The sequence below is a fragment of the Halichondria panicea genome, chromosome 3 (assembly GCF_963675165.1).
Source record: "Halichondria panicea chromosome 3, odHalPani1.1, whole genome shotgun sequence".
Lineage (NCBI taxonomy): Eukaryota > Metazoa > Porifera > Demospongiae > Suberitida > Halichondriidae > Halichondria > Halichondria panicea.
Genome location: NC_087379.1, coordinates 2,677,391 through 2,689,096, shown reverse-complemented (window position 1 = coordinate 2,689,096; position 11,706 = coordinate 2,677,391). Strand labels below are relative to the sequence as shown.

Here is an 11,706-nt window from a genome sequence, read left to right as displayed (position 1 = left end):
CGCTATGCTAAACTAAAAGAGGGAGGGGCTGCTTACTGTGCAATTGTCAGAGTCATTGCTCTTTAGGATCAGCAAAGTAAACAGTCAGGCAACATATGTGTGTCCTTTTTAACTTTAAATTGCTACAAAGATAAATCTAGAAACATTGTGCGGACAATAGGACACCAAAAAAGTGAGTAACATAGTGATGCAATGTGTATACCTACATGCAGCTATACAATTATGATTGTGTATAATTATAACACTGCTCTAACGTTCAATCTGTTTACTGCCTCGTTATCTACTCATTGAAGACGTTACGTATAATTATGTTGTTTAAAGTTAAAAGCTAAAATACGACGTTTCTTATTTCATTCCACTATAATTATACAGGCTTTGTGTAACAATCCAGCAGTTACAGTCACAAGGTGAGGTGAGTGTATGAACCACGAAACAGTACCTCTACATTCAACAACAGAACTGTCGTTGCTAACGAATTGTTCCCCTCAAATCATGTCGATAGCAGAATGTATAGCGTGTTAAAATTGGGCAGGGCAAATTGCACATGATATGATGTTTGTCATGACCCCAGAACAATATTCATGCATATCTGCTTGTGAATTTACTGACTTTGTCGTTATTCATGATGTGTTTTTCATCACTAAGCTATGATTACACATATCACATAGCAACAACAAATGCTAAAAATTAAACGATGTAAGTGCACAGTACACACACTGTTGATTCTCATGCAATACTTCACTATAGAATACAGTTGTAAGCACAGTCATTCGTGATATACGTAGATAACTAGTCACTCCATCCTCACTCCATAACTTTGCAAACAAACTGACCAGACTATCGACCTTCTACAAGCACAATGTCTGCTGCCAACCATCACGTATGTTTGTTTAGTTGTGATTGCCATTTGAACTGAGACAATCTTTTGTTTACAGGTTACCTTCGATGGCCCTGCCCAGTGGCCTGCTGGAGGCCTGCCCCCAATGGGAGTGAAGAGAGGAAAAGACAAAAAGAAGAACAAAGACAGTGAGTTCATCGCGTTTTTCCTCCTGTACTTTCTAAGATAGCGAGGCAAAGAGATAATAGCTCAAGATTTCTTGTGCACATTTGTTAAACTTCACAGAGAAGAAAAAGAAGGTTGAGATAGACATATCCACTCCACTGAATGTCCGCCATGTTGGGATGCAGAATATGGACCAATTCACCAACCCAGTGGCTGGGAGAAGCAACTTTCCCATGGAGGTGAGTTCAACCAAGCAAACCATTGTTAATAAACATATCACTAAAATGTCTATTGAAATCCCTCTACGTAACCCCTCTACGTATCTCTCTCGACATGATTAAAATGCTTATACAAGTGGCACCTACTATAGTAATGAGTACTGCATGGGGTGCTCCTGAATGGATTGCTTGCACTCATCACACACGAGTTCCGGAGCCATTGATAACGGGGGTGGGGGGTAGTTGAACATCTTTCAGCAGCCATAACTTAGTTCTAATGATCCTATTTCGAAAGTTTTATGATTTTCTGAAAATTATTACAGCATCTGGCGACAATGGCAGCAGAAGGACAACTAGCCCACATCTCACCATACGAGAGCATCCGTAAAGTGAGGGACCTCATTCACAAGGGGAACGTCCACACCAAGGAGATCATTCTCTCAATCAGTGCTACAGAAATCGTCATCAAAGATGGATCAACCAGAGTGAGTGTTTGTAACTACATGTATATGCACAGATCTATTCATGAAGTTTTGTAGTTTTGCAAAGGTGATCAATATTGAATTCCGTATTAAATAAAATTCGTCTTAAATTTCTTAGCAATAATTATCCCTTCAAATACCCAATCTAGACGTCACTGAATGTGATCCCACTGGCCTATGTGATAGAGGCCAAGTACATACAGGACGGCGGTGGTAATGTGCTGATGGTGAGCTTCCAGGATCCTGGCACAAACCAACCCAGAGTCCACTTCTTTCAGTGCACCAAAGCTTCGGTATATAAATCGTGTTTATCCATAATGTCACAAGTGCCATACAATGCCTTGCATGCGTCACATACATACATTTGTCGACATAACTTTAACACAGAGAGAAAGAATCGTCAGTTCCTATACATTTTTGCACTAGTTTATCACAATTTTCGTTGGCAGGCTGAGATTATTTGCAATCAAGTGAACCAGGCGAAAAGACTTGTCCCGAACAGCCAGAGGAGTAACAAGGTACTGACACACATGCATGCATAATTATTTTCATGCTTATATACACTGGTGCCAATAATCAGGGTTCAAAGGTGAGGGCTGGAATTGACCAATCACAAGCTATGAGAGAGAATTGGATTCTCGAGCAGCGGCCGTCTAGTCCACCCCCACCATTCACACCGCCACCATTCACACCACAACATATGTCACAGACAACGTACACCCCCTTCCCACCAAGTACATATCCACCCCCTCCACCAGGCTCACCACCTCCACCAGCTGCACAACCTCCACCCCCACCAGGTAAGTATCAAAATAGCTGTAACGAAACTAGCTATAGATCTAAATATATAATTACATGGCAAAAACGCCAAATGTAAAGGTTTTATTTTCTGTCCTATATAGGTATGCCATTTCCTGCCGGCACAGCTTCCAGCAACAGCCCACTCCTCCCTGGAAACAATATGGCTGGTAGTCCACAGTCGTCAACTGGGGCATTCCCCTATCAGACACCGAATTACCAGGATGATGTGAGTAGATTCATTATGCTACAAGAAGCCAATTGTGTTTCAAGTCGTCTTCTACGACAGCAAAAACATAAGATTGTTTTATTGAATGCATGATGTTGATCAGACAAACAAATCTCATCCCCTACCCCAGCCCCTATTCCCCTACCACCCAAATGCTTACAGAAAAATAAAATTCAATGTTATTATTCCTATCCTCACAGGGCCATAGGAAACAGGGTGACTTCGTGAGTAGAGCCAGCTCCAAATACGTGAGCAATGTTCACAAGACTGGTCATGGTGGCGGAGCAGACGGTGAGATCAAGAGAACCATCAAGGCTGCAAAGATACAAAGAGACGTGGTAAGAAGTACATTTAAGCCTTAAACATTTCAGTATCGCCAATCTTTGTTGAATACTGTATAGCGGAACATTTTCGTAGGGTAAAAATTTTGTTTTAATATTCAATCTGAAAGCGGTGGTTTTCGGAGAAAAATTCATTAGCTGCATGATTATGACTTCATCACGTGTACTATAATTATTGCATGCGTTCCAGTACACCAAGCCAAACATTTTTCGCAGGGAACATAATATTTGTCGAGATCAGCTCGCCCACTACTTACTGAATTTTTTACCCCACGAAAATTACTTGCTATACTTGCATGTACATAACTTTGTTTTCTACCTAAAGCAAAAGTCCATGCATGCAGCCTCTATTATGGGAACATGTCAAGCATATCTACCCACCTCCAGGACATTCTGAACCACGTGTTTGATGACCTGGAGAAATTCATGCAGCTCCTCAAAGACAAGGCAGCAGCATGGACAGAACTGGAGAGAAAGAGTCAGAAGTCAAGGAGAAAGAAAAATGATTGTATGAGTCTGCGATAACATAGTTTATACACTCCGAGTAAATGTGTTTCAAACACTACATAGGACATGTACATGCATGCATGCAAGATTCGAAAAAAAATTTTCGGAAATTTTCCTTTCAATTTCTCATTTTTTCTAGCTGCGCTTGAGGCCCTGAAAAGGAAAGCAGACCCGCCCAATGAGCAAGAGTTCATTGGCACGTATCAGAAGTGTAAGTACGGCATCAACCAGATCGCCAAGTTGGGTCATCACTTGAGCTCCCCCTCCGCAGGACAGCTGGTCAAAGAGGTTTTCAAGTACATCCAACACTTCATTCACCTCAACAAAGGGTAAGTGGGATAGCTATTGAGTTTCTTTGCACTTTACGCTTTGAGGGGATATAATATGGGAACACATACTAACATTATTGTAGAGTATAGCTAATGTTGCAATTAGCAACTAATCAAAATACAGGAGTCCATGCACATAGCCAGTTGAATTTATAGTGGTCATTCAATGGATAATGAAAAAAATGACCCAAGTCACAAACAATTCTGACAACCCCATGATCTAAAACTGTTGTCTCACGCATGCATACACAGTCCCCAGCTAGCTTCCGGAGTGATTTTGCCTCTGTTCACAAGTAGTGCTTGTAGTCTGATGACAAGGAAACTATCACCAAGGGAACAGGAATTGTGGAATCAACTGGGAATGAACTGGATCATGACAATGTACCAATACTACAGCATAAAATATTAGAAATGTACCTGTACTGCAACTACCAGGCTTTAAATATTTCCTAGTTGTACTGCATTGTATTTAAGTGTATGAAGTGTTTTACATTTGCCTTTTAAGAATCTACTATAACGACTAATGACTGAGAGCACAGGCATTCATATAGTTAAAAAGTTACCTCTTAAGTATCCGGTCAGGAATTTATTCGCCAATACCCTCTCGATCCCACAGTGACAACTGGCCCCCTACAAGGCCGCTACCACAGGAATACATCATCGAGTTCACAGATGGCTGCATCCCTCCTAACCTCCACAACTCCTCGGACACACCTGCCAACTTCCCCACCCTGGACACCATCCCTCGAGAGCAGAGGAGTGAGGACTACTCAGATGTCTACGATGGAGACCAAGTGGAGGAGTCGTCTGGTCTGATGATCAACCCTGCAGTGATGGCTGCAGTGGCATCTAAAGCAGCTATGGTGTCCAGTCCCATTCTACCCGCTTTTGTCCACAGGAGATCAGTGAGTACAGCTAGTACATGCTAGTACTTTTAGAGAGAGTTTGTGTAGATCTCTCACAAGTATTCTTTTCCCGTACTATCCTCTTTCTTCCGCCTTTTTTCTCCTCTCTTCTCTATTTTTCTAAAGCATTATTTTTTTTAAAGTGTATACTTGTATAATGTTCTTATTGCCATATCCAGAGCGATACTAGCATCGAGAATAAAGCATTTGGAGGTATCTCCACTCGCTCCCAGCAGAGCCTCAACTCAGACGGTAGTGAGCAGGACGACAGCAGGAAGATGGCCAAGGTCCTTGTGGACTATCAGGTGAGGGTACAAAGAATCTTAGCCTAGAAATGCATTTATAATAGCCAAGCACACCTGTAGTAATTCTGACATGGTATACAGTAGACTCTCGCTGTTCCGGCCACCTCGATATACCGGCCATTTGGTTTGGCACAGAATGCTAGCTAGGTGTTTACTGCACCCTGAAATACGGCCACTCGCTATTCTGTATACTGGCCAGTACTGGCTGTCCTAAACTAGGTATTCAATGTACGTTTAGTACGGCCGGATATGACGTTTTGGGTGTGGTTTGGCAAATAAAATTGGATTACACTTAAGTAGAGAGCTGAACGATTCATTATCCTTCATTATCATATCCGCAGAATTAGTCATTAGATTCGAGATAAGGCGGTTTTAAGCAGCGGTTATTTCCCGAAATAAAGCCACCTCGCTATTCCGGCCAAGCTGCATGGTCCCAAGGGTGACCGGATTAACGAGAGTCTACTGTATAATTATCATTACGTATACAGACCGCTATAACCATTATTGGTGCTCTGTAGGTGCTCCATCCATGCAATTCAATACTCTTTTAGTTATCTCATATTGCGCATAGAATAACAATTTCTCAACTAAAATTGTTGACCTAAAAACACCTGACTTCGTACAAACTCCATCATGCAATGCAGTTTCGTGCTTATAAAACCTGTTTTGAAGCAAATTTATCACTCCATACTATTTAACTCAACAAGGCGTCTGCACTGGAGGAGCTGACCATTCGTCGTGGAGAGAAGGTTGAGGTGCTAGACGATAGCAGGAAGTGGTGGAGAGTCAAGAACAAGCTTGGATCTGAGGGATTTGTACCGATGAACCTGCTTGAAGTTATCATCTATAAGAAGAGGACGAGTAAGCTGTTATACAGACATACTCCAATCACCAACCATTTAAAATTTAATCAATATTCTGTCTGAACTTTAGCAAATAAATAAGAGTATAATTATGATATGTCTATTTTGTATAGATGATCTGCGTCAAGCTGATGAAGTGATCAATATCCATGGTCGCATTGTGCCAGCTCCGCCCAAGTTCACTCCTCCATCTGTGCCATCTCCTAACACCAACAAGAGACAAGGACCTAACTCCGCTAAATACGTGAGTCAATTTTGTATTGCTAACTAGGGCAGCAATGCTGAGAAAACACTGAATGTACATTGCCCAATGCTATACGTATAGGAGGCTAAAATGCATGGCATCTATACATGTCTTAGAGCCAATCATAGTTGGACAGATTAAAAACTCTATAATAAAGTTTGCTTATTCCTCTTAGTCTCCCCAGAGTCAGTCTCAGCAGCGAGGCAAGTCCCTCTACCCACAGTCACTACCCACCCTCACAGAGGTATCAGAGTCTCGTACTTCCACCATGTCACGTGACCAGCAACATCTTCCACCGCCCCCCAACTTTTCACCAGCCCCGCCACCAATGCAACGAGGCTTCGGAGCCCCACCACCTCCACCTCCACCATTTGGAGGTGGAGCACCCCCTCCACCCCCTCCACCACCCCCTGTGCCTGTGCCCGTACAACAAATGAGCCTGAACGAAATGATCAGTCAGCACAAACTAAAAACAGCTCAACAAGGTAAATCATTTATAGGCATTATGACAAGTGTATCACTTTTCTTCACAGGACAATAGGCGTTAAATTAATCACAAAAATTAACGTGGATACTTTCCTTTCAAACTATGCAGGCAAATCTCAAAAGAAGAAGCTCAACAATGTTCCTGAGAATGGAATTGATATTGCTGCAGCCATAAAGTCAAGAAAGCCTCTTCGGAAAACATCAAGCAACATTAAACTAGAAGGTAAAGAGAATGTGTTAAGTATACCAAATGAAGCACAAGCTGTACACAGCTTAAGATGTGAACAGGAATGCATGTGTGTTGATCGTGAATATGCGTGCTAGCCAATCTCAAAACAAGATGGTTCCAAATGCTCCACGAATAATAACAGTAACTGTGAATCCCATCTCTTGCTACATGTAGGTGTGCCTGAGTCGCCTGCACAAGCTGAAATTGAGACCAGGTTCAAAGCAATGAATCTCTCGTCTGGTAACCCTAAAGGTGAGAATCTGATTCAATGTTAAATCTCTGACCACACAGCTAGCTCTTGCGCGTACCTATACAGTGAACTGGCCCTCATTATCCTTACAATATTTTCGTAATATGAACTTTGTAAAATTGGCATTTTGTGTATATACAGAGGATAATGATGGAGGGTATGCAGTTCTTCCGTGGAAGGCAGACACGGCTCAAATCAAACAATGGCTACTGAAGAACGGATACCCGAAGTAAGTACTAAATCGTAGAAATTATGCGTGCTTTGAACAAAGAAGTATATGATAATGTATATGGAGACACTATGCACAATGTCATGGTAATGTAATTTGCTCTGACTAGGTGTGCTGACAAGGTAAATGTTAAGTCAGGTGAGGGTCTCTACCAGAAGAACAGAGATGAGCTGAAAAACCTGTTTGGAATGAGTGACGGAACAAGACTGTTCAGTCACATGCAGAAGGACAAAGCAAGGGTGAGCTGGTAAAAAGAACAGCTTTGTACCTCTGCGTGCGTACAAGGCTCTATAATTATAATTCCAATAAGTATGATATGCACCGTATTAAATTTATCAAACTGGTCACACTATCTTTTCCAGGCTGAAAGAGAAGGAGGAGCTGTCAAACAGTCAGAATTCCAAGTAAGCAAACACCCATTGCAAATAACACGCTGAACACCCAACTACAATAATTACAAGAACAAGAGCATAGCCATCAACCTATAATAATAATACTCAACCATATTTTCACAGAAACTGATGTTGTCCCGCAAGGTAGCTGCCGATGCTGGACAGAACAACGAGCCGACCATTACCAGAGGCTGGGGGAAGGGGTCGTCACAAGTACAAGACGATGTATGTGGAGTATAATGGCTTTAACTAATTATACACTTTTAAGTAGAAAATTATGCGAAGTCAAAATGTAAGCTATGTACTATTTAGCTCATAATTCACATCACCTAATTAGTAATGCATAGTTTATGGGTGGTTATGCATTCTTTAATTTGTACCCCTACAGTCTGCACCACCAAAGCCGACATGGCAGGAAGAAATGGCCAGACGAAGGGGCAACAAACTCACAGAGAAGGAGACTGTGTTGGACGATACAATGCCTCGAGGGAGAGACCGCCTTAGGCGAAAAGACACACTCGATACGAGATCGAAAAACGATACGAGAAGACGAGATGATGACCGTGGAAGCAGGAAGGAACGATCTAGACGTGACTCAGATAGATATGATGATGATGATCATGGCAAACGTGGTCGCTCACGAAAGGCAAGTCGTAAAACCGGCAATTCAGATAATGAGGGGTATAGGACCAGACGTAGGGGGCGTGGCAAAAGGGACGCCTCTAGTGATTATGACTCAGACTATGAAGACAAGCGTAAGCAGAGAAGAAGACAGGGCAAACGTCGTGGACCCACTAACATTGATGATTTTGATGAAGATGATTACAGTGATTCAGATTCGTATAGTAGCGATTACTCTGGCTCAAGTTCTGGGAGTGACAGTGATGACAGTCGAAGAAGGAGAAAACGCAAGAATCGATCTAGCTCTAGTGTGTCAGACCTCACAGGCACGGCTTGGGCTCTTAGTGGTGAAAAGGGATCCCTCGATAACATCGGCCAACGGATCAAGCAGCAACAAGCCGAGATAAAGAAGCAACTAGCTGCCCTCACACAGCTACAAAGTCAGACCGGAGTTAAGGCACTCCCCCCACAACACCAAACGGTCCTCCAGAAAGACTTGGAGAAGTTGGAACAGCTACAAGCCAAGCTACGCCACAAGCAGGGTGATCAAAACCTTCAAATGCAACTCCTTGGCCAGCAATTGCTCCTTTGTGAGCACTTGAAGGAAGCGCAGCAGGTGATCGTTCCTGGTATGGGACCGAGCCCGCCAGGACAGAACATTCAAATGCAAATGATTCAGCAACAACAGCAAGCTTTCGCTCAACAGCAGAGACAGCTCATGTTCGGACAGATGCAAGCGGAACAACAACGACAGATGATGCTGGCTGCCGAGCAACAGAGACAGATGCAGATGGGACTCATGCCAAGCACACCATTCGCTAGTCCACAGCAGTCATTTGGGATGGGAGGAGGAATGCCTCAGATGTACAGTCCGTTCGCAGGAACTGTAGGATACTTTTAGTAACAGTTACGTAGCTACCGCTTAATATTATGAACCAACTTCACAATTATTCTAACTCACATTACAATATTTATTACATGAGTTGCTTTGCACCCACTTGAATGTATGTATACCAGGGGAAATACATTACTATAAGAGCCTCAGGTAACCACAAACATTAAGCCCGTATAGCTGGTTATTTTCGAGGTTTTTGAACATTGACCCAGAAAAACAAAAATTTGAATACAGTTTGCAACATCCCACATACTCGTACATGAGTATATGAATGTGTGCAGGTGTGAAGCTATACAAAAAATGTTCATGGAATGAATATAACTGGCCACACACCCGCACACGTACAATAAATGAAGTAAATAACAGCCAATATATTGACTTAAAGATCGTTTCAAGTGTTGGAGGCAGAGGAACAGAATGGTCACTACACAGACTTTAAGGGCTGCCATTGTACAATAATATGGTATACATGGGTACTGTATATAATAAGGTTGTGTGCACCAACCAACACAAGTACTAGATGGCATGTTGCATTATTTTGCTCCAGTGCAATAATATGGCATGTTGCACTAGCTCCTGCTGGGCAATAACTAATACATCTAACTCAAACATTAGGTGTTTAAATAGGAATTTACCTCTAGATCTATTATGTAGATCTATACTCAGTAAACAAAAGTATGTTCTCACTGGCCCCTGACACATTGTTTGAGAAAAAGTGGTGTGATGTCATGTCCCCTTAAAAGACAAACGTCTTTCCCTGACGATTATATACGGACAGATAGCCCAGCCACGTGACTATAAACTGCTGGAAATTTGGTAATTATGAGACTGATTTCATGACGGCACTACTCAGCTAAAATTTAGCTCTGAGTATAACAATCATGAAACAGTAAATGGTTGCTTTCCTTGTCAATTCTCCAGCTGTATTTTATTTTCAGTGAAAGTATTCACATTTCCGGCATTTTATACTATTAATACGCTAATAGTAATCCATGACTCTTCTGAAAAGGCTGCAGTAAGTCTGGGGGCCAAACCTTTTCTCAGGGGGAGGGTAGAAGGGAGAATGTCTGCATGGAGACCGTGCAGCATTTCCGTGTGCTCTTGGAATGTCAACACTTCCCATGCAAAAACTACACATGTTGATGCGTGATACAGGTCAGTGCAAGAACACTAGCCTGCTATTATTCATAGTCGTACATTAGTATAGAATTTCTTCTATGGTGCAGGTGTGTACTATAGTGCTAAGGTAATCTTCATGGTTCCCATGCATGAATATAACTGACCCCACGCACTCATAGACTTTGCATATACATGCATAGCCTCGATTCCAGGCCGAGTTTTCGCTTTTATTAACGGTTAGGCGAACAACTAGCTAATACATGCATAAACATGACTTAAAGACCTATGTAACGAGTACAGCACATCTATTTTAGGGCACATTATATTGACTCGTTTCATGATCAAGTGTAAAATTGTATCTTTTCAAGTGGATATAGGTTGTACAAGCAACTTTGCTATACATGGAATTTCAAGGGCAACAAATTTCGAGGTTTATATAGGAGCCTCAAAAATTTGACCCAGTAAATCAACTAAATATATGAATATGTATGGGTCATGGTGCTGTATATTCACTATATAGCGTGGAGTACATGCATGCACATGCATGCAGTAATTGCATGGGCACGTATACAACACTATTGACTTGTTTCTAGTGAGTGACAGAGGCACAAAACAATGGAGGTGAGAGGTGAGCATAGCAACACTGGCTGACTACTATTTTTGATGGGTACTTTGTACAAGCAACTTTGTACCGTATAGCCCATAATTTTTGCGGACTATATATCACAGATTCTCTTACCGAACCGGCAGTATACATTGAAATTTTGAGGTTTAGAAGCCTAGCATGCATGGTAATCAAACTATCTAATGTATAGGGGTCAGAGGTTGAGATTTACATATTGTGAACAGTAAGATTGGTTCACACTATCACCATAATTATATCCTCCTACAGTTCTTATAATGATATGGACTGTACATCTGAGGCATACCACCTCTCATCCCTATAGTAAAAGCTGGAGGTCCCTGACACAACCACGTGCATGCAAGTGTTCACAAAGGATTCCTTCAATTTCTTTGTTCAATGTGCATTTTACACTCTTTAGGCCAAGCAAAGTCAATTTGTAGTTTCTCAGGCTATTATTCCTAAAATAGCAAGGAATTGAGGCAATATTAATGATAATGATATTCATAGAATTTTAATTGAAAACACACCCCTAACTTCCTCAATAAGCGAAAGTGCATAATTTTTACTAATTAATTTTATAGTCATAATGATTTCATGACCAAAACACCATAAAAATTTTATCCTTTTCTTTTCTTT

At 41.6% G+C, this 11,706-nt stretch overlaps 1 protein-coding gene across 5 annotated transcripts; it reads left to right on the top strand.

The window, feature by feature from the left end:
- Window positions 1–23: 23 nt before the first annotated feature.
- LOC135333241 (uncharacterized) lies at window positions 24–9,429 on the top strand. Of its 5 annotated transcripts, none has more exons than XM_064528163.1 (26): window positions 24–172; window positions 373–407; window positions 837–880; window positions 936–1,026; window positions 1,124–1,242; window positions 1,545–1,706; window positions 1,853–1,996; window positions 2,153–2,221; window positions 2,284–2,503; window positions 2,606–2,730; window positions 2,931–3,068; window positions 3,459–3,579; window positions 3,718–3,907; window positions 4,160–4,288; window positions 4,524–4,812; window positions 4,992–5,117; window positions 5,825–5,978; window positions 6,094–6,224; window positions 6,400–6,709; window positions 6,820–6,933; window positions 7,114–7,191; window positions 7,331–7,418; window positions 7,528–7,657; window positions 7,781–7,822; window positions 7,934–8,035; window positions 8,199–9,429. In XM_064528163.1, the coding sequence occupies exons 3-26, from the start codon at window positions 860–862 to the stop codon at window positions 9,330–9,332; spliced, it is 4,227 nt and encodes a 1,408-aa protein (XP_064384233.1). In that variant the 5' UTR covers window positions 24–172; window positions 373–407; window positions 837–859; the 3' UTR covers window positions 9,333–9,429. The 5 variants fall into 5 exon arrangements, with proteins under 5 accessions (XP_064384233.1, XP_064384231.1, XP_064384230.1 ...); XM_064528161.1 differs by having other exon boundaries at window positions 786–880; XM_064528160.1 differs by having other exon boundaries at window positions 373–412.
- The last annotated feature ends 2,277 nt before the right edge of the window (window positions 9,430–11,706 follow it).

Excerpts from the sequence above, each read along its gene's own strand:
- LOC135333241 (XM_064528163.1), top strand. The coding sequence starts at position 860 with ATGTCTGCTGCCAACCATCAC. Across the intron at positions 1,027-1,123 it reads CAAAAAGAAGAACAAAGACA|AGAAGAAAAAGAAGGTTGAG; the intron begins GTGAGTTCATCG and ends TAAACTTCACAG. Across the intron at positions 8,036-8,198 it reads CGTCACAAGTACAAGACGAT|TCTGCACCACCAAAGCCGAC; the intron begins GTATGTGGAGTA and ends GTACCCCTACAG.